At 38.9% G+C, this 24,010-nt stretch overlaps 2 protein-coding genes across 4 annotated transcripts; one reads left to right on the top strand and one right to left on the bottom strand.

Moving 5' to 3' along the window:
- Positions 1-1,110: 1,110 nt before the first annotated feature.
- Positions 1,111-4,296, top strand: elac1 (elaC ribonuclease Z 1). Its single transcript, XM_034596763.1, has 5 exons — positions 1,111-1,409; positions 2,223-2,429; positions 2,697-2,755; positions 3,057-3,267; positions 3,457-4,296. The coding sequence occupies exons 1-5, from the start codon at positions 1,253-1,255 to the stop codon at positions 3,933-3,935; spliced, it is 1,113 nt and encodes a 370-aa protein (XP_034452654.1). The 5' UTR covers positions 1,111-1,252; the 3' UTR covers positions 3,936-4,296.
- A 1,058-nt stretch (positions 4,297-5,354) lies between these two features.
- mier3b (mesoderm induction early response 1, family member 3 b) lies at positions 5,355-14,746 on the bottom strand. Of its 3 annotated transcripts, none has more exons than XM_034596756.1 (13): positions 14,683-14,746; positions 13,807-13,831; positions 13,417-13,562; positions 12,738-12,860; positions 12,455-12,578; positions 11,661-11,734; positions 11,127-11,199; positions 10,878-11,026; positions 10,578-10,659; positions 9,622-9,716; positions 9,394-9,521; positions 8,571-8,719; positions 5,355-8,415 (listed from the first exon to the last, which is right to left on the bottom strand). In XM_034596756.1, exons 1-13 carry the CDS (start codon positions 14,689-14,691, stop codon positions 7,940-7,942), a joined length of 1,653 nt encoding a protein of 550 aa, XP_034452647.1. In that variant the 5' UTR covers positions 14,692-14,746; the 3' UTR covers positions 5,355-7,939. The 3 variants fall into 3 exon arrangements, with proteins under 3 accessions (XP_034452647.1, XP_034452649.1, XP_034452646.1); XM_034596758.1 differs by lacking the exon at positions 14,683-14,746 and adding an exon at positions 14,543-14,567; XM_034596755.1 differs by lacking the exon at positions 14,683-14,746 and adding an exon at positions 14,010-14,413.
- Between the last annotated feature and the right edge of the window lie 9,264 nt (positions 14,747-24,010).

Genomic DNA, 24,010 nt, shown 5'->3' with positions numbered 1-24,010 from the left:
TGATCAAACTAATAAGATGATATGAGGAAAAATCACATGTTGTTTTCTTATTAGAAGGGTCAGACCCTGTAATTTTAATATTGTGCTTTGGTGTGATGTCACACGTGTTTGGTTTTAAATAAACTGTAAAAAGATAAATAAATGGATAAAATAAAATGAATTTATGATTAAATACATTGATACATCATGAAGTCTCAGAAGGATCTGGGGCCCTGGGACATTTCTTCACTCGGCCTGAAGTTTATTGTACTAAAGCAGGGATTCCAAAACCTTTGAGTCCTTGATGCCCATTATCCCAAAGGATATTTTAGCTGAGCTTGTTCACAAAAAATCTCACATGTGCAATGTTTCCTGTGGTGCTGTAAACTGACCTGCTGCAACTGATGCTGTCACTCATCTGTCATAATCACCATGCATGGTTATTTACATGGTTTTATTCTAACAAGTACTTTTTTTAGCTTTTGGAACAATTATGGCTAAAATATGATATTGAGAATTGCCTCTAAATTGTATTTGATGTCTGTAAATCACCTTGTGACCCTTTTGTGTCTCATTAAAGGTCATACTTCTTCTAACCTGTCAGAAGAAGTATGGCCTCGTCCAGATCTTCACAGTCACAGCAGCATCCGTACTGGTAGATATCACACTCGCAGCAGCACATGGGATCATCTGGCTCCGGAGGCTTTAACTTCTCCCATTTCATTATGGCTTCCTGAAGTTCACAGGGCAACTTCGTTCTCTGGAGCGATGCACAAATGAACTACACCATTAAAACAACCTATTAGTGCAGGGAACATATCTATGGAAATGTACTGACAGAATCTATAACACAAAAACACACACATACGATCTATAACTTTGAAAAAAGCACATATATACATACATATCAACATATATATAGGAGCAATTATCGTAATTATACTTTACATCTGAATTGGCAGCAATATTTCATCTATTTTACTGTCTATAATGATATAAAACCATGCCTGTGCTCGGGCCCGTTAGTGCTACAACGTAGCCCTAGTAATCCTTACAATTTCAATAGGGCCTCCCACCGTTCGGTGCTCGGGCCCTAAATATCTTAATGGAGAAATTTCGGTGCCATCAGACCTGACTTGAACGCCTCAACGTCGCTCCTCTGACGTCATCACTGTGCGACTGTGTTTACAGCCAGCACGGCGCTCTCCTGCCTCAGTACGAGGATCATTTGAAAACAGTTTTCCAGCAGGTTTCCCTGTAACTTCCGGGGAGGATGACCATGGATGTGACTTTCCTCGGGACCGGCTCGGCCTACCCGTCCCCTCACCGCGGGGCCTCGGCTCTGGTGCTGCGGACAGAGGGGGACTGTTGGCTGTTCGACTGCGGGGAGGGGACCCAGACTCAGCTGATGAGGAGCCCGCTCAGAGCCGGTGAGTCCCCGCGGCTCCAGTCCCTCAGCAGCCCCGCCCCCAATTTACTGCTTCTCAGATAAAGTCTTAAATGTACTTAAAAAAAGATCTAATAGGAATGAATGAACTCGTGTTGTACTCTTGTTTTATACATGATCAAAAACTCGAGTTATCTGAGTAATTGACATTTTAAAATAAGATTGATATTGCAGTGATTTCTTGGTCCTGAAACTTTCCCATGTAAATGTTTAACATAATCATGATAGTTTTCATTCTAGTACAGTCAATGTAAAAATTAAAGCAATTTAACCTTCTTTATTTCATCTATATAGTACAGTATAGTATTTTTTTAATATTGAACTTTTGTTTACTTTATTCTACTTTCTATTCTCTGACTATTTCTCTTATTGCTCTGCTGAGCTGACCTCTCCTTGTCCAACACCATTGACCCTGTGCAAACTTGAAACTTGTATTTTACTACATTAACATTAACAGGAGAAATAACATAGAAACCTGAGAGAGCCACATGTGAGGGATCCCTCTCCCAGGACGGACAGAAGTTCAATAGATGTAACTGAACACATACAGTATTTACAACATTGATTAGAAGAAACACTTTGTAACATAATGGTAGTATTTATATATGTATATATATTTATATGAGAATGTCTAATAGAGATGAAGGGAGCAGCAATGACAAATGAATTGAGGATATATTGTCAGTATTATTAGAATATGTGAGTAGATGTATTGTATATATATCAAGCAGTCTTGATCATAGTCCCTGATCAGCTGCCACCACGATCATTATAATGTGTCATGTTTTCTACCCAGGGCGAATCTCCAAGGTTTTCATCTCCCACTTGCATGGAGACCACCTGTTCGGTCTGCCCGGTCTGCTCTGCACCATCAGCCTCAACACCAACCCCGACCCTCAGCAGAACCTGAACTGTGTGGACATCTACGGGCCCCGGGGCCTCCGGCACTTTCTCAGGGTGACACTCGGCCTCACGGGGTCACAGCTGCTCTTCCCTTATGCAGGCAGGTTTGAAATATCAATCTGACCAACATGCATGATGATTTTTAAAACTGTAGTTCAACTCTTTCACATAAATAGAAAATAGCTGTGTTTCATTAAAAACAATAAACTTCATTTATATCTTTTACCACCTGCAACTTAATCCACTAATTTAGTAAGTGTTTTCATTGTACTTTCAATTGCACTTTACATTGTAGGGTCAAGACGCTTCAATGTCATATCATATTAAATCTGCTCTGACGTTCACCTACATGTGTTTGTTGCTGCAGTTCATGAGCTGGAGCCCACCGCTGACCAGAGTCCAGAGGAGGGACAGCTCAGTCTGGAGGTAAGTGACTGGTTGTGGTGTTTTCATGTGTGGTAAAAATCATACTTCACCACTCACTGTTAAAACAGCACAGTACGCTACACTACACTTCAAGGGACTGGAAATATGACAATGATTTTAGACATTCTTAAAAGGCCACTAGCTTTTATCCAAAGATTTGGCCCCTCGCCCAAAAAAGCTCAATCAAGCCTGGATTCTGTTTACACCAAACCCCAGAATAGCGTAAACCACAGAATATACTGAGCCCAAACATACAGTTTATTACCTCTGAAAATTGATTGTGATTATTCTCTCTTTCCAGATGACAGCAGAGAGCGGACCTCTGCACCCGCAGGAGCGACCGGGCAGAATGATCCCTCTGGACGTCTCTAGTGACTCCTACCTCCTGTTTGAAGACAAGAAGTTTGTGGTCAAAGCGTTCAGGCTGTTCCACCGTGTCCCTTCCTTTGGTTTTTGCATTAAGGAGCATGATCGTCCCGGAAGACTGAAAACTGAAATGCTGAAGGAACTGGGTAAGAATCTCTCTGTGTCGTTTTTGACAAAGATATAAACTGTATGTGAATTGTGTCTATTTAATTCAGTTGATTTTCTATTCTGTATTGAAAATAATGTTGAGTTCCTGTAGTTTTTGGATTCCGAATTACACACAGTTCACTCAGACTATTACAGAAAGGTGACTGGTCTCTCCTTGTGTCTGTCAGGCCTGAAACCAGGGCCTCTCTACGGCCGTCTCAAAGCTGGCGAGTCTGTAACTTTGGGAAGTGGGCGTGTGGTGCTGCCTACTGACGTACAGGAGGAATCCATTCCAGGCAGGAAAGTCTGCATTTTCGGAGACTGCAGCTCAGTTCTCGGGGAAGGAGCGCTGAGTCTGTGCAATGGAGCGGACGTTCTGGTTCACGAGGCAACTCTGGGGAACGAGCACCGGGAGAAAGCAGTGGACCACGGACACAGCACGCCCGAGATGGCAGCGGCGGTGGCATGTGCCTGCAGTGCACGGAAGCTGGTGCTGTACCACTTCAGTCAGAGGTACAAACCCAGCTCCCTGCAGAAAGAGGGAGACGAGGACGACGTGTCAGAGCTGAAGCGACAGGCTGAAGAGGCTCTGCTGGACAGTGGTGTAGAAGTGACTCTGGCTGAGGACTTGCTGACTCTGCCCATTCCTGTCAGGAGACCAAGATGAGGAATAACCAGTTGTCAGCACTAGGGAGGCCATGGTGTGGAAATGTTCCCACTGGGTAATAAACTCGTGACAACACCAGTTTTACTGATTACACTGGACATTTAACAAGAAAAGACGTGTGTTGGCTCAGTGTCTCTACAGCGTTCCCTGAGTGAGATTTAAGGAAAATGAAAAGCATTGGAATCAGAACAAAGGCTTTTTAAATATAGGCGTCAGTAGTGATTCAGTCAGAAATGTTTGTCTGTCATTTCTATCATAATACACCCAGTTCTGCAATGTTGAGCTCAGCTTTGCTGCCTCCCTCAGCTTTCTCTCTCTTCTGACTTCTTGTCTTTCTGGAAGAAATTTCAATGTTTACACCCAAAACATGAATTATATTTTAGCCATTTTGAACATTAAAAGTTATCATCTCATAACAAAACATGAGGCAACTTTTTACTTGATGTTACTTTTTAAAACATTTTAGTTAAGTTTGCTGAATATTCTTGAATATTTTCTGAAAAATGCCCCATAAATTCCTGGAATTTTTTCTGAAACTTACCAGAAACTTTCCTATATATTCCTGTACAATTCAAATAAATTACGAATAGCATGATTTTAGAAGCGGGGAGGTATTGAGGATGACTGAGTGTCTGTAGTCAGCCATACAAGCCAGTAGCCAGTCGGATTTATCTTTAGCCTTTGCGTTCGTTACTATTTTTTTGTTTATTGTTTTGCTGGCTGTTTGGATTGGCTCCCAAGGGTTTGGATCTCGATCTCGCTCTCTCACAAACCTGGATCATGTTAAACATGCAGCTTTTATAAATGTCTCTCTCGAACAGGCAGCAAGCACGAGGCATTTCTTGGCAGGAGGAATTTTCTAGTTATTTTGAATTATTCAAATCAGAAAATACTCATCAGAAAAAATAAGGCAAATTCTTACTTTAAATCAGAAATATTTAATTTCCAACAAAAATCAGTGGAAAAATTCTGCCATTTGCTGAAGAAACTTTCCCCCCAATTTTGAACAAAATGTCTTAAACTTTTCCAGAACATTTTCCAAAATATCCCCTTCCTGTCTCCATGTCCTCACTTTCTGTTGCTGTCTGAGTCCTGTCTGTTAATCTTCAAGTCATTTTTTAAGTTTCTTGAATTCCCTGACATTCTCTGAAATATTCTTGGAAATTTTACAAAAAAAAATAAAATCCCTAATCAGATTTCTATGAAACTTGGCCAAAGGATGGGACATGGGCCAAGAAAGTGTGAGAAATTTTGTGTAGATCCAAATAAAGATTTAAATTTGTGCCTTGGCACAGTAATGTGCTATTGAGTGCCATTCTAGATACATCAGTTTTGAGTCTTTGCATCTGTTCATGTGAGCTTGTAAATAAAATCACATCTTTTCACAACTTCCTCATGATAAAAGAACATGCGTTCATCTCTGAACATTTTCCAGAGCTTTATTTCTGGATCTGTACACAAGGTATTAAAGTACAACAGAAAATACAAAATAATGTTTAACAAAAGAAAAAAAAAAACAACTCAATGTTTATGTACAATTCTTATAAACAATAAAGATAGCTTCTTGAACAATTCTCATAGTGAAGTTTTTGATTGTCTATATTTCTGGATATACATTTTTAAGTTTTGTAGGTTTTTATTCACAAAGGTGTTTTTGTTTTCGTCAAAGGACTGGAGTTTTCTTTTTCAAAACAACTGCTATATTTTGTCTTTTTAAACTTCAAAACACAATACAAAATATAAAATAAATTTGTTTAGTGCTTGCTTGCGCACACAAGTCTCATATCAATAAAATATCACATTTTTGAGAGTTCACAGGGTGGTGAAAAACCTACTTCTACTACTTAATGGCCTTAACATTCTGACAGGTTTTCTGAGTCTTTGTACAAACCACAGGTGAAATAAATATCACTGCACTGCTAAAGCTAGAAGAGCTTGGAGGACCTACTGCATTATGCACATTGCATTCAAAGAGAAATGAGCTCTCCACATACATTAAGAGCAGCAGCCATCCCTTTACCATCAAGACAAATAGACGACATGTAAAAAGAGTTTTTTCAAGGAAAGAAGAAGATGAGCGTCTTTTACACACGGCTGCAAGTTTCAAACGCAAAACTGCAACACTGAGTAATATCAATAGGTCTTCGGGTAAAGCCGTTTTGAGTGGTACACTTGAGAAGCGGACGCAGCTGGCATGCGTGGTTTCAGCCATGTCCTAGTGTGTGGGTATCATGACTTTTCCAGAGAGAAAGAAAATAAAATTCAAACACCAAGTCAACCGGTAAAATGCGGAACTCAAAATATATCTGTACATATCTACAAATTATTGCCTTTTTGACAAGGAATCAAATTAAAAACTTTGTATCAACACAGATTCACAAGTGTAAGAGGTCAGTTAATAGACTTTTAAAGGCTATTTGCTAATTATTTACATGAAACGCGAACGTGAATATCTTCTCTGATGATGCTGGGCTTGGAAACTGAATTTACTTGAGCGAACCTAAAAGATGACGTAGAGGCGTGAATCATGTCTGTACATACAAAACGGTGAAATACTACAACTATGGGCACGACGAACATGATGAACCCCTGAAACAAACTAATTTGTCATAGCACAATGCATAGATAAATTAAGTAAACACTACTACTGCATCCAACTCAATGACAATGACCCGCTAAACATTTTACAGTTCACAATTATGGACTCAAGTCAAGATAAATACGGCTCCATCTCTGCTACTAGACTCCGAGAAATTGTAGACCCGATTATACGAGGTGTTCTACACTCAGTACATGTTAGGCAGAGGTTGAATACAAAAATCAGAAGTGGCTTTAAATAAAGAGATAATACTGCTAGCTGGCTTACCTAAGACTGCTAAGTGGTCTGAAAGGGGCGCTATGTGATTCAGGAACATAATCTAACATTTAACTTAAGAACATATACAGCTCAAGTTGCCTAAGAATGAAAACATGAGCTGAAAGGATTTAATTAAATCTCAAAAGGTAAAAGTACTTTACTGTGCCAGTTGATGTCGGTGTTTAAACCCAACTAATATGCTTGCATTGCAGTATTGCCATTATGGTTTGTCGGACCAATAGCCTCCAAGGAAGAGGCAGGATTTATATTTAAAAAAAGAACTTGATATCCAACAGTAAAACAAGATGACTTCCATTTTTACTCTGGACAAGTAATTTTTCACCCGTTTAGAATAGAAAATATATAAAATCGTTGACTATAATTTGGGTTTGACTAGAAGGATTAATAATATGAACTGTAGCAAACATTCAAATGTTCCAATTTGGCCACTTTAAACGATTTAAAAAATAAACTAAAGAAAAGCTTCCACAGGAGATAAGAAAAAAGAAAAAAGAAGGAAAACCAAGTTGGAACGTCTCAGCAGCTGAAGCCAAAAACATCCTGGTCTTCAAGCTAATCTCTGTGCTAGTGTTGTTCTTCATACAATATCTAGCCATTTTATTTGGAGACAAATAAAATAATTAGGACTAGTCTGGTTACTGAAAAGTACCTGTAAACCGAACACTAATTTAAAAAGGAAAAGAAAGTACCACTTCAAAAAACAAAGCAGGCAACTACATGCTAAAAACTAGAGGCAGAGAACTAAGCCAGTTTTGGCAGCTGGAAAGAATGGCAGGATAACATACTGTAGCTGTGAAGACGTGTGTAGATGTCAGGGAGGAAGATACACAACTCTCCGACTGCAGCCGCTGGGCCCAACTGTACATGGACGTTCCACATCTCAAGACCGCAAAAAAATAAAATAAATGGCTATATAAACTCTTGAGAGAAATCAAGATTTTAGTTCTATATGATAGACATCACTGATGTCATATTACACAAAAAATGAAAACAAAGTATATTCATATACATATATATAGATATATATATATATAATAGAATTTAAACAAATTGGATTCTCCAGTGAGGTCAGTCTTATGTACAAGCAAGATAAGGGGTTTCAAAAGGGAAGAGCAAGGGAGGAAGATCACTCTGATTGAAGTGCTGCAGTGTGCTGTGTGTGATGCCGTGCGTGTGCTCCCAGAAACCCATTGGGCTCGCCGTTGCCAGCCAAGCTCCCAAAGTCTGTGACGGATACTGCCATTTTGGCGCCGGTGATTCGGTGGTGGTGCGTCGTTGTCCGTCGCGCCTCGAAGTCAACTCCGAGGTTACCCACAGACACGTCATTGATAAAGGAGTCAGGCAGCGCCATCTTGAGTCTCTTTGAGGGCCGCTCGCAGTCCTTGTTGACGCACACTCCTCCTAGCTGGCCCAGGTCGGTGTGGTAGAAGCCGGCGTCGAGCATGTTGAGGCAGTCGGTGTCTGCACCGTTGGAAGGGAACCCGAGGGATTCGTCGTGGTTAAGGGACCCACGATGGAGACTTTCCAATGGAGGGAAGCTGTAGGAGTCGAGACAGCTAACCTCGGCAGGACTGCACACTGTGGCTACACTGTTACTCAAAGCTGCAAGGAGACAGGACACTCAATTAACACTCAAGAAGTGGAAGACGTTTGGCAAGAAACACATTGACTCCCGTGAAACGTTATCTGACAAAGGAGGAAAATGAATGCAATAGTTTCAAGTATCTCTAGCTTTTGAAGTTTGTCCCATGACTGACCTGTGAGATCGCTGGCAGTGATGGAGTTGAGCAGGCTCAGCTGGTCGGTGGTCGTCTCCAGTCTTCCTCCTCCACCAGCTCCCGAACACACTGAGGAACTGTCCACTGCCAGTCCCTCTGCTTCATCCACCAGCCTGTCCATCAGGTCACTGAACGTAACAGAACATTTATTAAAACAAGTTCCTTGACAGTGACTCTCACACAGTATGACATGCATACAAATAGTCTAAAAGTCTAAAAGTACAAAAGAGAAATTTCCAATGCAACGGCATAAGACATGTAATGAGTTGAGGGGTTACATTCATATTCCAAAGTGCCCAAAAAAATACTACAAATAGATACAATATGTTCACTTTGCTAAATACCTTATGACAGACCACCATCTCTCTAAATAAATGTCCATCCGGAATTGTAGTTTCGCTGTTATATTTCACATACAGTTTACAACCTAGAGTCTTTGGGTCCATTGGTCCAAGGTAGGGGGCTGAGGTACGGGGAGCATCCCCCATCTTTCTAGGTCATTTTTTTATCTGAGAAATGAGTTTATCATAATTAGCTTTGTATAATTGAGAAGAGTTAGGACTCAGAATGACCCCCAAGTACTTAAAGCCCTTTTTTGGCCATCTGAATTTCGTCTCTCTGTTTGGGCCAGTCTCCTGTGATCATCATTGCTTCCGATTTCGCCTCATTGACCTTGTACCCTGAGATTTCCCCAAAGTTCCTCAGACATTGCATGAGAGCAGTGTTTTTTCAAAGCTCATTGTATTAAACATGGGCACAAATATGAACCTAACACAGATGGGTGTCTTCCCCTGTCACTTACGTTACACCGGGATAGCTGCTGTATTTTTTCTTTCCAAACCGATTCTGCTGCACAAAGAAGTCAAAGCGCTCCGACTTCTTCCACATGTAATAAAACGCCACACATTCTGCTACAGTTCGTGTTGGGACCTAAGGGGGGAAAGGAAATCAATAAAAAAGGAATGAGAAACTCTCACAGCTTTATATGCATCGACATGCATTAAGAAATCAGGTAGTAACTCAAACTCACTTTGTGTTTCTGTATGAGGTGGAAATTTTTGTCATACATCTGTAGTGCATGTTCAAAGTTCTTGCATTCCTCTTCCGACCAAGGAGGAGATTTTCCTGAAAGGAAACCAGAAAACCATTTATATATTGATGCACAATCGTGTGATGCAAAACAAAACATTAACAACATCAGGAAAATTATATTCAATCTATATTATCCCCAAACTGTCTTTTTATACAAAGAAAAACTAATTTACCAAAGTCTTCCTTGTGATGTCTGAGGATCAACATGTTCTTGTAGTATAACAACAAAATCCAAGGAACCCCCTGGGTCTCAATCAAGTATTTTCTGATCATCATTGCAAAATCACACGTCAAAGAATGAGGAGGTGAAAACTGTTACATGTGACTGAAGGATTTCCAAGTAGTCTTCCAGTGGGATGAGATTTTCCTATTGTTATAAAAAGGTCACCAATTAAAATTGTACAAATTCGATTGCGGACCCATTGCCATGGACCTAATACGTATTATATTCAGGAGTGCACAATCTCAAAAAGAATAGAAATAACATAAAATCTGAAATTAAAAGATGACTGGGTGTTAGACACAAGTACTAAAGGGGATTTGTGTCATAACATTTTCTTAATTTAAATATTAAGTGTATTTTACTTACTGATTTAATTTTTCTCATTTTCCTTGAATCAAGATGATTAAGAATATGAAATAAAAATCCGTTCTAAATTCTCGCTCCATCTCAGCTCATGTGACTGACAAATCCTGACAAATAATCATTGGATGAGTCTGATGCTTGCTGTGGACATTTATGATCCAAAGGTAACGAGTGAGCATAGAAAACTCCCGAAACTTCACCAAGTGGTCACTCAAATCTACTTCTATTGTCATCTACCCAGTACAATGTTGACTGTTAAAGTGATTGATCTACACAAGACCCATGATACCACCATTTTCTTCTCTTACCTTTCGAGGACTTAATGCGGCTGCAGTATCTCTCTAGTGCTTCGCGTGTGTTGTAGTTGCACTTGAAAAGCTCATGCAATGCCTATGAGGAAAGAGTCGAGTGGTCAAAACCGAAATATTGTGTGTACCTTAGAAACAAATAATCTGCAGAACTCAGAACAAATGGGAAGAATTCAAAATCAAATTGATACAGGACATGGTAACTGGCTTAATGATAAAACGATGTCGACACTCACATACATTGTTTATCTGCTCATCACTAAGGTTAAACAGGAAAGGTTTGATAATGACATGACTGACCTGTTCATCGTCTCGAACGTGCATCCCTGGTTTGTCAAATCCTATCTTTTCATCTGTTGTTCGTGACAACACTTCAGACAGAAAACCCCTGACCTTGTTTTCTGCCATTGTACCTGGGCTCCACAATAACTCATCTTCATCATCATAAACTGCAAAAGAAAGTACATCACAGTGAGATTAGTCACATTGTGTTGTTACATTAAACAACATATTAGGCGTAAGCTCTAAAAACAGAAATGCGGAAGTTACCTTTCTCCCCATCTTTGTAGTGACAGATGCAATAAGGAACCTCTGCTTGGTACTGTGTTCCCACCATTATTTCCTTTAATAGAAAGACAAAAACATTATATTTGAACCCACAACTAAACTGGTACAGAATCAGCATGAAAGATGAAGTTAACTTAGCCCTAAGGCTTTAGGAGATTATATTCAAACAATACTTTGGTTTTAGATGCTTTTTACAAGGGTCCTTAGGTTTTCATGGATAAATGTGTTCCAAGTTGAAATGTGTGGTTTACATTCATGACACTAGGGGGAAAGTAGAGCTATATGTCAACATTTTCTTTGATGATTTGGTAAAGATTAGGGGTAGGACAATCATGTTGGTTGGTTTGGATGGAAAATGAAATATGAATCCACTTTAATTTATGTTACTGAATATGGTTATTTTTAACAAATGTACTTTATTTGACTTTTTAAAAAACGTTCTGAATAATCTGAAGTAAACCATGTAATTTCAGATTTCATGGATAAATGTGTTTCAAATTGAAACGTGTTGTTTACCTTTCTGGAGTCTTCTGGGCTTGGGCCATCTTCATCACACTCCGACTCTTTGTCACCATCCGAGATGGCATTGGCTGTACAATAAAATATAAACAACGTCAGGTGAATAACTTTACACACAAAGGGGCACAACTCGGACTGGGTGGCCTGATGTTTTAACTGTCAAATGTAGTACTGTAACAGTTGATCTTGCCATTTCCACTTCTATAATAAAAATCCCTGACACATTAACTACTTTTAAATCTCTACTTCCTAAATCAAATTAAGACATATCTGAAATAAGACTGGGCCATTTTGTGCAGTGACACATCGTTGCACAGCATTTTTTAGCCCGCCCAAAAATTGTCAGCTCATAAATTGAATGCAGCTCTTTGTGCATGACTATACTTTGGCGAGTTCAGAAATAATTAAAAACGCAATTTAAAAAGTGGAATTCAGAAGTCTTGAGACCACTTTCCCCTTCACTTGAATTCAATCGTTGGATCCGGTTTCAAATAATTCAAGTTTGCAGGGTTTTTCCTGCATAGAGAATACGGAGGCACCTCCGTCAAATTTCGTGCTCGGTCAGGAAAAACCCTGAGTTTGTGAACGTTAAACTTAGCTAAAATAGTTCTAATTGCAGAGTTTACTAGTTCACAAAAGGTATTAAGATGTATAGATATTACATTTTCATATATATAAAATATAAAGAATTGAGTTTAACTAATTTTAAAACAGGTTCTGCATTACAAGATTTAATCTGGCAAAGCAACAGACAACAAGTACTTCTTTAGTTTGTGTAACCTATCACTTACATCGAAGTGTTCTTGGGAAGAAATCAGTGGCCTCATGGGAGGTGACTGAAGGGGTCAGATCATCAGCTGAGGACTGGGTCTCCTCCTCGTAGTCTCCAGACAGCAAGTCTTTAGCTATTTCTTCCTAAAGAGAAAAAAGAATATCCACTGTAAACAGAGGGAACGTATGTCTACAAAATATCTAAATTACAACTATGAAAATTTAATCAGTTTTCTTCTCATATTTCCCCCCAAAACTCTTTTAATGGCTGGGTAACATTACAGTAGAACAGCAGAAGTTCACCTTGTCCAAAGTCATGTCAGGCAGCTCATCAGTGATGTCTCCTGAGGAGCTGTCTATACTGGAGCCTGCTGATGCCTCGTAGCGATAGATGGCCAATAGTTCTTCCAAAGGCATGGTCCCCTCCTGGTGGGGAGAGAGGCAAAATCATGTTTACTTAATATACTTCATAAATTAAGTAAACATATCACAGAATCATCCATCACAATATAAATTACTATACAACATTCATATTGAAAACTATTACATATTTCACTTAAACGGACCCAAAGGTTAAGGACTGTTAAAAACTTTGAGAAAAACAAGATATCTTTTTATTCCAAATGTAAATATATCACAATAAGACAAATATATGAGTATTACCGAGTAATATATATTTTTTAACTTAGTTGACATTTAGTGATTGTACTATCAGCAGCTATGAATCTGACGAGTTCCCCTTGTCCTCATAAAAGCCACAAAAGCAATTGTCACAGTCTTAAAATATTAACCTTTTTTCCTTGTGACAACTCAGCATCAATATTTACAGCCCTACGTACACGACAGAGCACTCTGGCTTCCACTCAAATTAAATGATACATACACAACTTTCATAAGCACAAAAATGCAAATTCAAATGCTTAAATGTACACGTGTTGCATTTACACAGGTAAAAAACTGTTAAGGGCATTTTGAAGTTCACCTTTTCTAGATCTGCAATCTCAGATCTGAAGTTCCTCCCTCCATCTAAAGACTCTTCCTCCTCCAGAGTCCTCTCATCATCGTACTCATGAACTAACATGTCTGCTGTTGGGTCAAAGTCATGGTCCTCTGACGATAAAGAGCCAACTGAGTGAGAGAAAAGGGGGAAAAGAAAAGAATAATCAATGTCTCGCTCTTATTACAGCGTCAATTCACAAGTTAGATTACTTTAACCTTTAGTCAATTTCAAAGCCATTTCCTTAGACAACATACTCCATGTGCAAACACCATCATGTCATCTTGAAATCTCTTAATTAAAATAAACTTGAGTAGATAATCAAAGTTAATTAAATACGTTTGCAGATTCAGTTTATAGCAGAGGTTTCCTTACCTGGACTTGAACTCCCTAGGGAAGCCTGCAAAAGAAGAAGACCAGAGCATAAATGAGCGCTGTGGTTGAAACATGAGTTCAACTGTAAATCAGGAGGTTCAACAGGATACATGAAAACCAGGAGAAGCTAAAATGCCTCTAATGTCCGGCACTACGATCAGGGACACTACTACTAGGAAGGCAGGTTCCACCGCTAACGTTACCTGCAATAGGTGGCGGCTAGTGTGTTGAGTCGCTAATAAACGCTCCACACAAGAGGACAACTGTGACCGAAACATGGTTTAAAACCCCGGCATTGAGCTGATCACAATGTGTGGGACTCGATCCGAGGCAACACACAGAGATACTTTCAGGCAGTGCGATTTAAAGCGGTGTCGGCTCCACAAACTGTTAGCTAGCCTGCATGCTAACCCCTCCACCAGAGCCTGCTGTTAACGCTATCCGTCGAAAAATGTAAACACTAATTTCGTTTGCGCGGCACCGCGGTCCACGGAGCCGGCTCGTCCTGACAATACAGGAGTCGCCGGTTGAGCCCAGCGAGAGAAAACACAGTTTTAATTCATCACACACGAGACGTAGCCGGTTGTTTCCTACAACCCAGCGCGGCTAACGTTAAATTTACGTATCAATTTACACCGCCGCTACACCGGAGCAGCTGAGAGAGCGAAGGCGCAGCGGCCTGGTAGTGAAGGATCAGCCCGGACATTCAAGCAGATTTTAGAGGAATAAAACTGACATTCCGGACGCGACACACGCTCCACGGACGGCAAAAAGCGCCGTGGCCCCAATCGACGGCACAAAAGTGAAAAATACCCGACAGAATTTTCACAAATATCGATTTAAGATCGATTGCTTCTCCCCTGTTTTCCCTCTTACCTCCGCCATATTGGTACCTTTAGCTAATGGGCTCGTTCTAGCGCAGTACCCGGATCTGCGCTCTCAGCCAATCAGAGCTCCAGGTGTCCGCTCGAGTCGTGACGCCGTTCAAACCAGCCACTGCTCACACTATAGAAGCAGATCATCGATATGTAAGCGTGAGAATAAACCATGCAGCAGTGGAACAAGACAATCTACAGTATATCCTCTGTTTATGGTAGTTTTTCCATCATTATTGTTGAAGGTTAAGCACATTGTTGAGCTCTATGACACGAATTGTAATTTGGGAATATGGGCTTTAAAGATAATATGTGATCGATTGATTATCAGTGTATCACACAGTGACATTGTGCTTGAGTGTATGAACGTAACAGCTGGATTTATGTATGCAGCTGTGTCTCATTTAACCCTTTGATACACAACATGGGTCAAAAGTCAGTTTTTATTTTCTGTATCTTTGCAGTGAATGCATTTCATCATTCAGTATTTCAGGAATTCATCAATTAACTTGTGTTTGATCATCACAAATCCTTATTCAAATGTTTCCTTTGCTACTTTTTGAATAAGAACCTTTGTTGTATCACTAAGATTGTATTTGAGTGTTTCTTTGCTATATTTTCGAAATAAATTTATTTTATCATTTAATTTTCTAAGTATTCATTAAATATCGTGTTTTTGCCAAAAATGATTACCAATAATCATTATTTTCCTTTATGATTTAAATAATTAAAATTTAGCAGACACATATATTTTTACCATTAGAGATACATATATTTTTACCATTATAAACAAACACAACAATCACTTTTACACACAGAAATGACCCATACAGTATATATTCACTCGTGCCATTCGTTTCACACAGCTGCTTTTGTACATCTGATGCACGTAAGTCTTATTTTACAAACCATAGTGAGAAAGAGAAAAATGTACAATACTAACAGCCAGTTTTTACCCTTGTTGTGCATTAAAAGGGGTTTGCATACCTTTTTTTTTATCAAGGATTAAAGCTGTGTTGTGTCCACACCAACATTTTGTCTTTGTATGTTCCTGTAATAATGGTCACAGCACCTTCAAATAAAAAATTGCTGCCCTCTAAAAATGGAATCACAATAATTCCATTTTTAGAGTGCAGCCATTTTTTTTTTATCAATTAATCGATTTGTCATATATAAATAAATACAACTATAAAGCTTAAGCTTTGTAATTGTTATTCATGGATGTGGAAATTACAAAAAAAATTGGGATAATTAGTTTGGTCTGCTACAGGCCACCAGAGGGCAAAAGAACACTTCAAAAGTAGTCCTACACTCCCAACAACATTCATACTGCTCCCTCCCTTCCTGTTTTTGATGACTGTGTAACTTATTTTGATATGTTATCATCAACTGTCATTGGAAAACAGGTTTGCAGCTTTGGCTGGAATTGCAAGAAGTAAAAGTGGAATAGAGGCACAGTTGCAGTTATTATTATGAAAAAGATTTACTGTAACTTATCGCTGTGAGCAGCAGAGGTTGAGGATTTGTGTTACCACCAGTTCAAGGCAGGTCAGCTGTTTCTTCCTGCAGACCTGCACACGTTTGTGCACAAGGTGCTGGTGATAAATAGTTTTCTGAGGCTGGGAGGTGGACATACTTCCTGCAGTAATAACTAGAACTGTAATCCATTTGATTTGAGTTTGTTTTGTTGGATGATTTTATGTATGGGGAGCAACATTGTGGTTTGTCCTCAAGCAGATTTTCTCTTTGTCCGGATGGGCATTCAGCTTGAAATATAAAATCTAGGTTGATATAAGACTTGCTAGAATGACGTCTAATTTCTGCGGTATTACAATAAAAAGTTTATTTCAGATTTTTCAAAGAAAATTAAGAATTATAACTCGACTTTCCTCCTGGTGTTCATCCTTCCACAACATCATTATTGTCTTGTCCTCTTACATATGTTCTTTTCATTCCTCTTATTGTTTTTTGTACCATATTTCAACCCCCCTCTCTGTCAAATAGTAACATTAGATATAGCAGAGGGTCAGACAGTAGTGTAGTGCAGGGTATACGCAGGTACACGGCGTATAACTACTTATTTCTAAATCAGCATAGCGTATACCCACTTCTAAATCGCCTGTTGTGTGCATCATTAATTCGTGTCCTGCAAGCCATTTCTAGGTAAACAAAAAATGCAAGAGTACACGTCACTGTTTATAACACTGTTTACATCCTTTGCCGGACTGCCTGAAAAAAATGAAAATAAGAAGTATAGAGTATACCACTTGCACAACTACACCACTAGGTTCAGACAACTTGACTGCCTGTGTTTAATTTCATCTGGTGAGTTGTAATTGTCATATAAGTTTGTTAGATTTGACTTAAAACCTCATATTTATAGGAACACACGTTAATTTACATCAAAAACTACAGCCACACCAGTGGAGTTCACTCAAACTAATTCAGAACCTTTGTGGTACTGTGTAATCTTTACACACTTCTTGCATAAACACATCATATCTCCTGATGTTGACTTGACAGAGCAGTTTAACTATTAGCCATGATGACTGATGGGTTTCAAATGGTGGGTGTTTAACTCTTCAACTATAACAAAGAGTCACAGGGTTTTGTTGTTGTTTACTTATTGGTCAAAATTTGTTATTTTATTTGTCACTGCAATTAAACCCTTGTGCGAATTCCCCATAAAGTGTAGGAAGGGCAGCGTGGGCTTCTTCTGGAGGACTCTGCAAACAAATGAGTCACTATCATCAGATGGTCCGGAAGCAAGAAGTAACTTCTCTGGTTGGACCGCAATAAGGACCATAAACTGGACCAGAGTAAGATTCAAGATTAGACTACGCAGCTATAATAATCCTTAATGAGGAAACTCATTTGCCACCTAAACAAATTATAAACAGGTTACAATACAGTACACAACCATACTGTACAAACTAATCTAAAAATGTCTAATGTCTAAAAAAGTCAAATTGCTGTCCCAACAACACTATTGCTTCTTCTTCTCCTTCTATTTCTTCTCATCATTAGAAGTTCTTCACTTTTTACTGTGGTTGTGGAGGCTGTGTTTGTGTGTACAAGTCCATCCATTACTTTCTCCGTCTCTCCTCTCTCTGTGGTTTATTTAGGATTACCACACTCATTGGAAAGTCCACTTAAAAGCCCACTTTTGCAGAACAATGCATTCAGGAAGATGTGGGCCCTCACCTAAGGAGTGAAGCTGTCAGGTCATCGTGTTATCCTCTGACGTTGGTTGTGGAGAGGCGGCTGCCAGAGAGTCACAATCCATTGTTGGAGTGTAAAACGGATGTGGCTGATTAACACTGGCCCACACCTACACTGGGTTCCGCTATTGTCCAGTAACTGCCCACTCAGCTGATGTGGCATCGGAGGCAGAAGAGAAATTGGAAAACTGACAATTTACTCATAACTATCAATCGTATTTGAGGCCAAATGGACTCATACGCTGCATATCTATTGATCTTGATATGTGGGACACGTCACCACACAACATCTGCAGGTCTGAGGCATTTAGTATTGTTAACATCTGCAGTTGATGGTGTCAGGGCAGGAATAAAGCATTATCTCACCTTGCACATAGAGTACTTTACATTGTTCTGAAAATCCTTATTGGAAAACACTTGTCAGTATAAGGGGAATTGACGTGTTCATACTAAAACAGGATAATGAGAGATGTCATCATGAAGCTGGACTATTGATAATTCCTCAAGTTGCACAAAGGAACGATCACAGTGAAGTTTTTTTACTTTAACACAAAATATCCATGGCACGTTGTGAGACAGGCTTGAACCTTCCGGCCGACGAGAGCTTTCTGCGTTGGTTTTCTCCAAGTTTATCAAAGGAAAAGCAAGTACACATATTCAAAGCACATAAAAATAAACATAAATTCATATCATAGTGAGCTTACACTGTCGCAACTGTAGCAATGTCAGATGAAATTATTCACTATACACACATTCACTTCTCAGTTTATTAGAAACACTTAGCTGAAATACTGATTAATAACTACCTTACCATACCTTCATGAAGTGTATAATGTTCATTTTTTGTTGAAACTTTGTTAAATAACTGTATATAAACATATATATCTACACAAACCACATCCTCTGACATTGTATTAGCCTATCTTCTGATTTGAATGTACATAATATTGCAGTTTGATAGAACCACAGGCTGCAGCCTCCGAATCGATCATACATATGAATCAACATGTCTCTACAACAACTTCAACACAAACTGCACATTGATGTAACCATCATGAAGTCTGGAATAATTGCTGTTAAACTGACAACTTCTTATATATGTATATAAATCAATTTGTAGAGAACAAATTGATTTCACTCCTTTACATGGTATACAAACCACTAGGTGGCACTGTGTGACAGCTGTGGCTTCTTCATGACTCAGCTTTAGCACTGTCCATGTCCTCTATGCTCTGAGCACCACCATCAGTCAGGCTGCAACAATGACTGCGAGTAAACCCACTGCCTGTTGTGTTGATATTCTTGGGAGAATCATGTAAAACTCCACCACGTGCTTTGACACAGATTTGTATGTGTTTACATGGAGCCGACAGTATTTATCCCCACATGCGGCTCACTAAAACAGTAAAGCAGCTGCACAGCAAGTCCTACACAGTCAACAAACCTTTCTGAAGGACTTCGTCATTTAACAGTTTATGTTACTGGTGAGTAACATAAACAGGCTGTTGATTGTTAAGCTGGATAATGCAATTTCAAGGAATTCCCAGAAAACCGATTGCACACATCAACATCTATGTGACACTATGACATGTAGTGATGCAAGTAAATATTCTGCCGCTGTAAAATGTATTATTAATGACAAAGAGTCATTTCCTGGAATAAACGCAGTTTTAGGTTTTCAGTAAAAGTAAAATGAACACATAAATAGACACAAATATACTCAAGTAAAATGAAAAGTACCAGTCAAAGTAAGTACTTGCTTTTAAATATACTTTTAAAGTAGTAAAAGTAAAAGTACTAGACGAGTGTATCATATTCCTAATGTAATAGTTTACTACATCATTATGGCTGAGTCTCAATGGAGGTCTCTTCCTTCATTGAAGGAGGCGGGGTCAAATGTTACCTGTCCATTAGATCAGTGGACGGAGTCCCCTCTCGTTATTGATTATTAAAAAACAAACAAAAAAACCAATGTGAGTGTAATGCAATGCTTTTTAAAAATGTAGTGGAGTATTTACTGATAAATGTGGTGGAGATGAAAAGTACCTGAAAAAAATCTATTCCAGTATAGATACATGAAACCTTTACTTAAATATAGTGAAAAAATACTTTGTTACAGCGAACACTGCAAAATTGCTACAATTTAGAAGACAGAATGGAGAAGTGAGACTTTCCATGAAAGGTCTTTGCTCTAGAAAAAAATCATATAAATCCCATCATGGTCATAAGAGAAGCACGAATAAGCATTTGTTTTAAAACATCCTTGACACACTGAAAATCCCAGCAATACAAATTATTTTGTGCAGTTGCATTCAAAGAAAATGTATTTGTGCATTAAACAAAGTGTGTGACACTCAGAAAACAGGAGAGTAAGCCCTGATGCTCAGGCATAAACATCTCCTTCGCCTCTTTCGAGTCGCTGAGTGTTTGATTTATTTTTAGGCTTAAAATTGAGTCAGGGTTTCTCTAATATAACAGCAAGAATCATCAGCCTCTCCATGATTCAAAGATGTTGATTACAGAATAATGTTCAGCAGACAGTCTTAGAGTCACAGTTCTTTGAGTATTTGGAAATTCAGGCTTCAACCTCAATATTTAACGTGTTGCAGCACAAAAATCTGCTCATTCAAATGGGCTGTTTGACTTCACCCTTTTCCTCCATCACACATTTGTCAAAATTAACTTTAATGTGAGACGGCTTTGTGTAAAAATAGAATGCGACGTGAAGTCTCCCAAAATAATTATTTGTTTAAATTTAACTGCACCCTTTCAGCTCTGTAGAGGGTTTTCTGATGTATTAAGGGCACATCAGCAGTAGGTACGTACATGAAGGATATTACTGTAAAAGCTGCATTGGACACTTTCTGCTGGATGTTAATCAGGTTTTCTTAGAAACAGGACAATATCTCCTTACTCTAACTGGCTCTCAAGTCTGCCTAGGTCCTTGCAAAACACCTAAACCATTACACAAATTACATCCTAATGTTGTGCTTTTTTAGTGAATGAATATTTCTGAGAACTTGAATTGTTCTGGGAACTAAGGTGGTTTGTTTCGGTGCAGGTTAAAAGCACAGAAACCACAGAAGAAGAATATTAGGTTATGTTTTCACCTGTCTGTTGGTTTGTTTATTTGTTTGTTGGTTCATTTATTTGTTGTCAAACCAATTTCCACCAAATTTAGTTGAGGGATGACACTTGGGTCTGGAAGCACCTATGACATTTTGGTGCAGTTGTGGAATAAGGGGCAGGATTTTCATTGTTTTTTCTGGAAATAATGCACAGATTTAGATTTTCTATTATTCAGGGTTATGGTTCATGACAAATAAACCATTCACATTATCACACCACTTCCTGTTTTCTTTGATATTTAAGAACCAGACGATAATTTGTAGGTTTGTTCAGCCTTGGTGGAGGTATGTGATCCATTGTCTTCACATTTCTAATTTGGAAATGTGATGATTGGTTTTCTGTTTTTTTTAAGTTGGTTGAACAGCTGCTTTGGCCTCTGTTACAGAACTGTCAGATTGGGGTGATCAGGGATGGATGGTTCATTGCCTGTTAATGCATTTTGAGTCTGGTCTGGACTCACAATGACCATATTAAGAATTCTGAAGTAGCATGAGTATGGTCATGGACACTGCTAATGAATGCTTGCAGCTGTATTCCTTTTATCATTATTCACATTAGTCAGTCAACCACAAAAAATATACAACTGTATAAAATAATAATAAGTAATATTATTCCATTCCATCCTTTGCCAAATACACTGACTAACAGTGTAGCTTGACTGAGAGCTTATTCATCAGCCTGTAGAGCAGCTGCCACAGTTCGTTCTAATGCAGCAATTATGAAGCTTGTGTTGAACTGTTGTGGTTCTGTAGTGTCTCCTCAGGTGATGCTGGGGTTAGTGAGTTTGAGGACCTGCAATAACCAAGAGGTCGGCTCCTTACTGAGCTCATCACAGCACAGCAGGTGCCACCTTTCACTGATGGATGGATGGATGGATGGATGACTGTATACTGGACAGATACTAGAAAGATGATAACTAGATACATGGATACTGGATGTATACTAACCAGATAGATACAAACTATACTACGTAGCTACTAGAAATATACTAAGTAGATAGATACTAGAAAGATACTAACAAGTTAGATACTAGATACATACTTACCTGATGGATATATATTCTGACTAAATAGATACTAGATGCATTCTAACTAGATACTAGAAAGATACTAACTAGATAGAAACAAGATAGATACTAAGTAGATACTAGAAAAATGTGAACTAGATAGATAGATAGATAGATAGATAGATAGATAGATAGATAGATAGATAGATAGATAGATAGATAGATAGATAGATACTAACTACAGAGATACTAATTAAATACTAGATACGTACTAAGATAGATAGATACTAACTAGATGCTGGATAGATAGATGGATGCTTGATGAATGTGTTTTTTTTTATCCATCCCACTACACTGTTTATCTGTGCATAACTGCTGTGAGAGGCCGGAAATGTTGTAGAAATCCTGTAGTAAAAACTTGGCAGTTCAGCTCTGTTCATTTTTTTTTCTACATGCTTGGAACACTGAGAGGCGAGAGCTCACTTCAAGGCGGAGTAACAGTGAGTGGGCACAGCAATTTCCTGTCTTGCTGTAGTCAGACGCACTATCTACTTGTGTAGGTGTTTGTATATATCCATAACCTGCGTCATGCAGTGGGCTCGCGTTTAACATGAGACTCGTCCACTTCCTGGAAATGACTTGTTTTAAACGGCAGCTGTGTTGAAAATGACGCAGGGTGAAAGTTGTGTACAGTTTTTGAAGTGTTTTAAATCAGGGAAATAACAAATCGTCTCCCACAACTTTGTCCAGAATAGGAATCATCTTAAAGACCTATTTAATCTCCAAACAGGTAAACAAAATGAGATGCAAGGTGGTTCCAGCTCCTGTAGCAATAAACCTTTATACTACTTTATCTACATGAGAGGCCACCATGAGCATGTAGATGAATCGCTCAACACCAGGTGACCAGTCATCAGAACCACTTATCATAGTAGCAGTGGTGAAGGTCTTTGAGCAGTTACATGGGGGGTGTGGAGCTCTGAAGCTCTTGTGATTCCACGATTTTGCAGAATATGCAAAGTGATGAGCCCAGCACCAAATGTGAAATAGCGGAAACAGCTGTGTTGTCATGGATAAGAGGCTCCTCATGACAAGACATGTGGGTGATTCTGTCTCCATGGTAACCTACGCTCCTACCACAGGAACAGTTTGTGGAGAGGACAGAAGATGTAGAGGCTGAAAACTTCTCACTTTTTTTCCCCTCTTGATCACACATGATTTCAGATGTCACACATCCGACTCCCCCTTCTTACACTGACATTCTTGCTGTTGGCAAATAACAAAGGAGTGCTGTCGCTCTGAGCCACCTACACACCGGCTCCCGAAACAATTAGAGGGATTAGAGAGACTGTGGTTTTCAATAATGAGTTCATACAATATTAAAAGAGCATGGATTGTCTCCTGTTTAATACAGTGCTGGTTTTCTGACAGAGGAGACAAAAGATACAATTGGAGTTATTAACCATTATAGATCATTAGATGAACAAGACTTGTGCAGTTTGTCTACACTGATCAGTTTTAGTTTTTAATAGCTGCCTGAAAAAACAATAATTAGACTTCGGGCTTAGATTAATTAAAAGATGAGAAGTTCCAGTTAAAGTTCCCACCAATTTTTTTCTTTAAATTTTACTTCCAGGTAACGTTTCAGGCACAGGCCCTTTGTTAGACATGCCCGAAACATTATCTCCCGGAGAGGTAAAATAAAATTTTCAGGAGAATTAAATGGTGTATGGACATTTCTCTTCTTGTGGTTTTTATGTCACATCTGTCCAGCACTTATTCTTTATCAAGGTTTGGATGTGCATGCGTTTGTATACTTTCTGAATAACTTAATTCAAATGTAAAAGCCATGCAGGTAAACCCTCTATAGATCAACATATGAAGGGAGGCAGAATCATTTTAGCCTGAAGATCTGACGCTGGGAAAACACCAGACTTAATGGACTCTATTTTAACACTTTGACTTTCAAAGCT

Source organism: Hippoglossus hippoglossus, chromosome 9 (assembly GCF_009819705.1).
Source record: "Hippoglossus hippoglossus isolate fHipHip1 chromosome 9, fHipHip1.pri, whole genome shotgun sequence".
Taxonomy (NCBI): Eukaryota; Metazoa; Chordata; class Actinopteri; order Pleuronectiformes; family Pleuronectidae; genus Hippoglossus; species Hippoglossus hippoglossus.
Note: the sequence above shows the minus strand (reverse complement) of the source record. Positions and strands in the feature narration are given on the sequence as shown.